Here is a 1,258-nt window from a genome sequence, read left to right as displayed (position 1 = left end):
GAGAGAGAGAGGCGTCTTTTTGAGCCACTCTGCTCTGCTGGCTTCTGCCACGTAGCACCGCCCCCTCCCTCTCCATCCATGATGCGGCGGGTGGTTCTTTTTCCCTTTTCATGGCTGCATACTATTCCGTGTGTGTGCCTATGCGTGTGTGTGTGAGAGAGACACACGTCTTCTTGGGCCACTCTGCTCTGCACCACGACATGGGAATTATCCTCTAAGTAGCAGCAAGAAGAGACGATCAGTGAGGCAACACAGTACCCGGGTGGGACGGAGCCCGACGCCGCCAGTTCCTTCCCCCGACGGCCGTCAGCTCCCGCCTCACGGGCTGAGGCGCGTCCCCGGCCGCGTGCCTGAGCGCGACCCCTGCGCTCACCTGTCCCCTCTCTCTCTCTGTCCCCAGCGACCCCAACCAGCCCGTCCCTCAAGACACCAAGTTCATTCACACGAAGCCCAACCGCTTCGAGGAGGTGGCCTGGTCCAAGTACAACCCCAAAGACCAGCTGTATCTGCACATCGGCCTCAAGCCCCGCGTCCGAGACCACTACCGGGCCACCAAGGTGGCCTTCTGGCTGGAGCTGGTGCCTCACCTGCACAACCTCAACGAGATCTTCCAGTACGTGTCCACCACCACCAAGGTGCCCCCGCCGGACATGACCTCCTTCCCCTACGGCACCCGGCGGTCCCCGGCCAAGATCTGGCCCACCACCAAGCGCCCGGCCATCACGCCGGCCAACAGCCCCAAGCACGCCAAGGACCCCCACAGGCCGGGCCCGGAGGACACCACCGTGCTCATCGAGACCAAGCGCGACTACTCCACGGAGCTGAGCGTCACCATCGCCGTCGGGGCGTCCCTGCTGTTCCTCAACATCTTGGCCTTCGCCGCCCTCTACTACAAGAAGGACAAGCGGCGCCACGACTCCCACCGGCGCCCCAGCCCGCAACGCAACACCAGCAACGACATCGCGCACCTGCAGAACGAGGACATCATGTCCCTGCAGATGAAGCAGCTGGACCAGGACCACGACTGCGAGTCGCTGCAGGCCCACGACACGCTGCGGCTCACGTGCCCGCCGGATTACACGCTCACGCTGCGGCGCTCGCCCGACGACATCCCGCTCATGACGCCCAACACCATCACCATGATCCCCAACACGCTGACGGGCATGCAGCCGCTGCACACCTTCAACACCTTCAGCGGCGGCCAGAACAGCACCAACCTCCCGCACGGACACTCCACCACGCGGGTATAGCCGCGCCG

The 1,258-nt window shown here is 64.2% G+C and overlaps 1 protein-coding gene across 1 annotated transcript in view; it reads left to right on the top strand.

Moving 5' to 3' along the window:
* NLGN4X (neuroligin 4, X-linked) overlaps positions 1 to 1,252 on the top strand; it is a 6,058-nt gene extending 4,806 nt beyond the window's left edge. Inside the window, exon 2 of the mRNA XM_004689838.2 lies at positions 401 to 1,252. Coding sequence (XP_004689895.2) covers positions 401 to 1,250 — 850 coding nt within the window. The 3' untranslated portion in view covers positions 1,251 to 1,252. The remainder of the gene's footprint in view (positions 1 to 400) is intronic.
* The last annotated feature ends 6 nt before the right edge of the window (positions 1,253 to 1,258 follow it).

The sequence above is a fragment of the Condylura cristata genome, unplaced genomic scaffold (assembly GCF_000260355.1).
Source record: "Condylura cristata isolate star-nosed mole 26May11 unplaced genomic scaffold, ConCri1.0 scaffold00027, whole genome shotgun sequence".
NCBI classification, from domain to species: Eukaryota; Metazoa; Chordata; class Mammalia; order Eulipotyphla; family Talpidae; genus Condylura; species Condylura cristata.
Note: the sequence above shows the minus strand (reverse complement) of the source record. Positions and strands in the feature narration are given on the sequence as shown.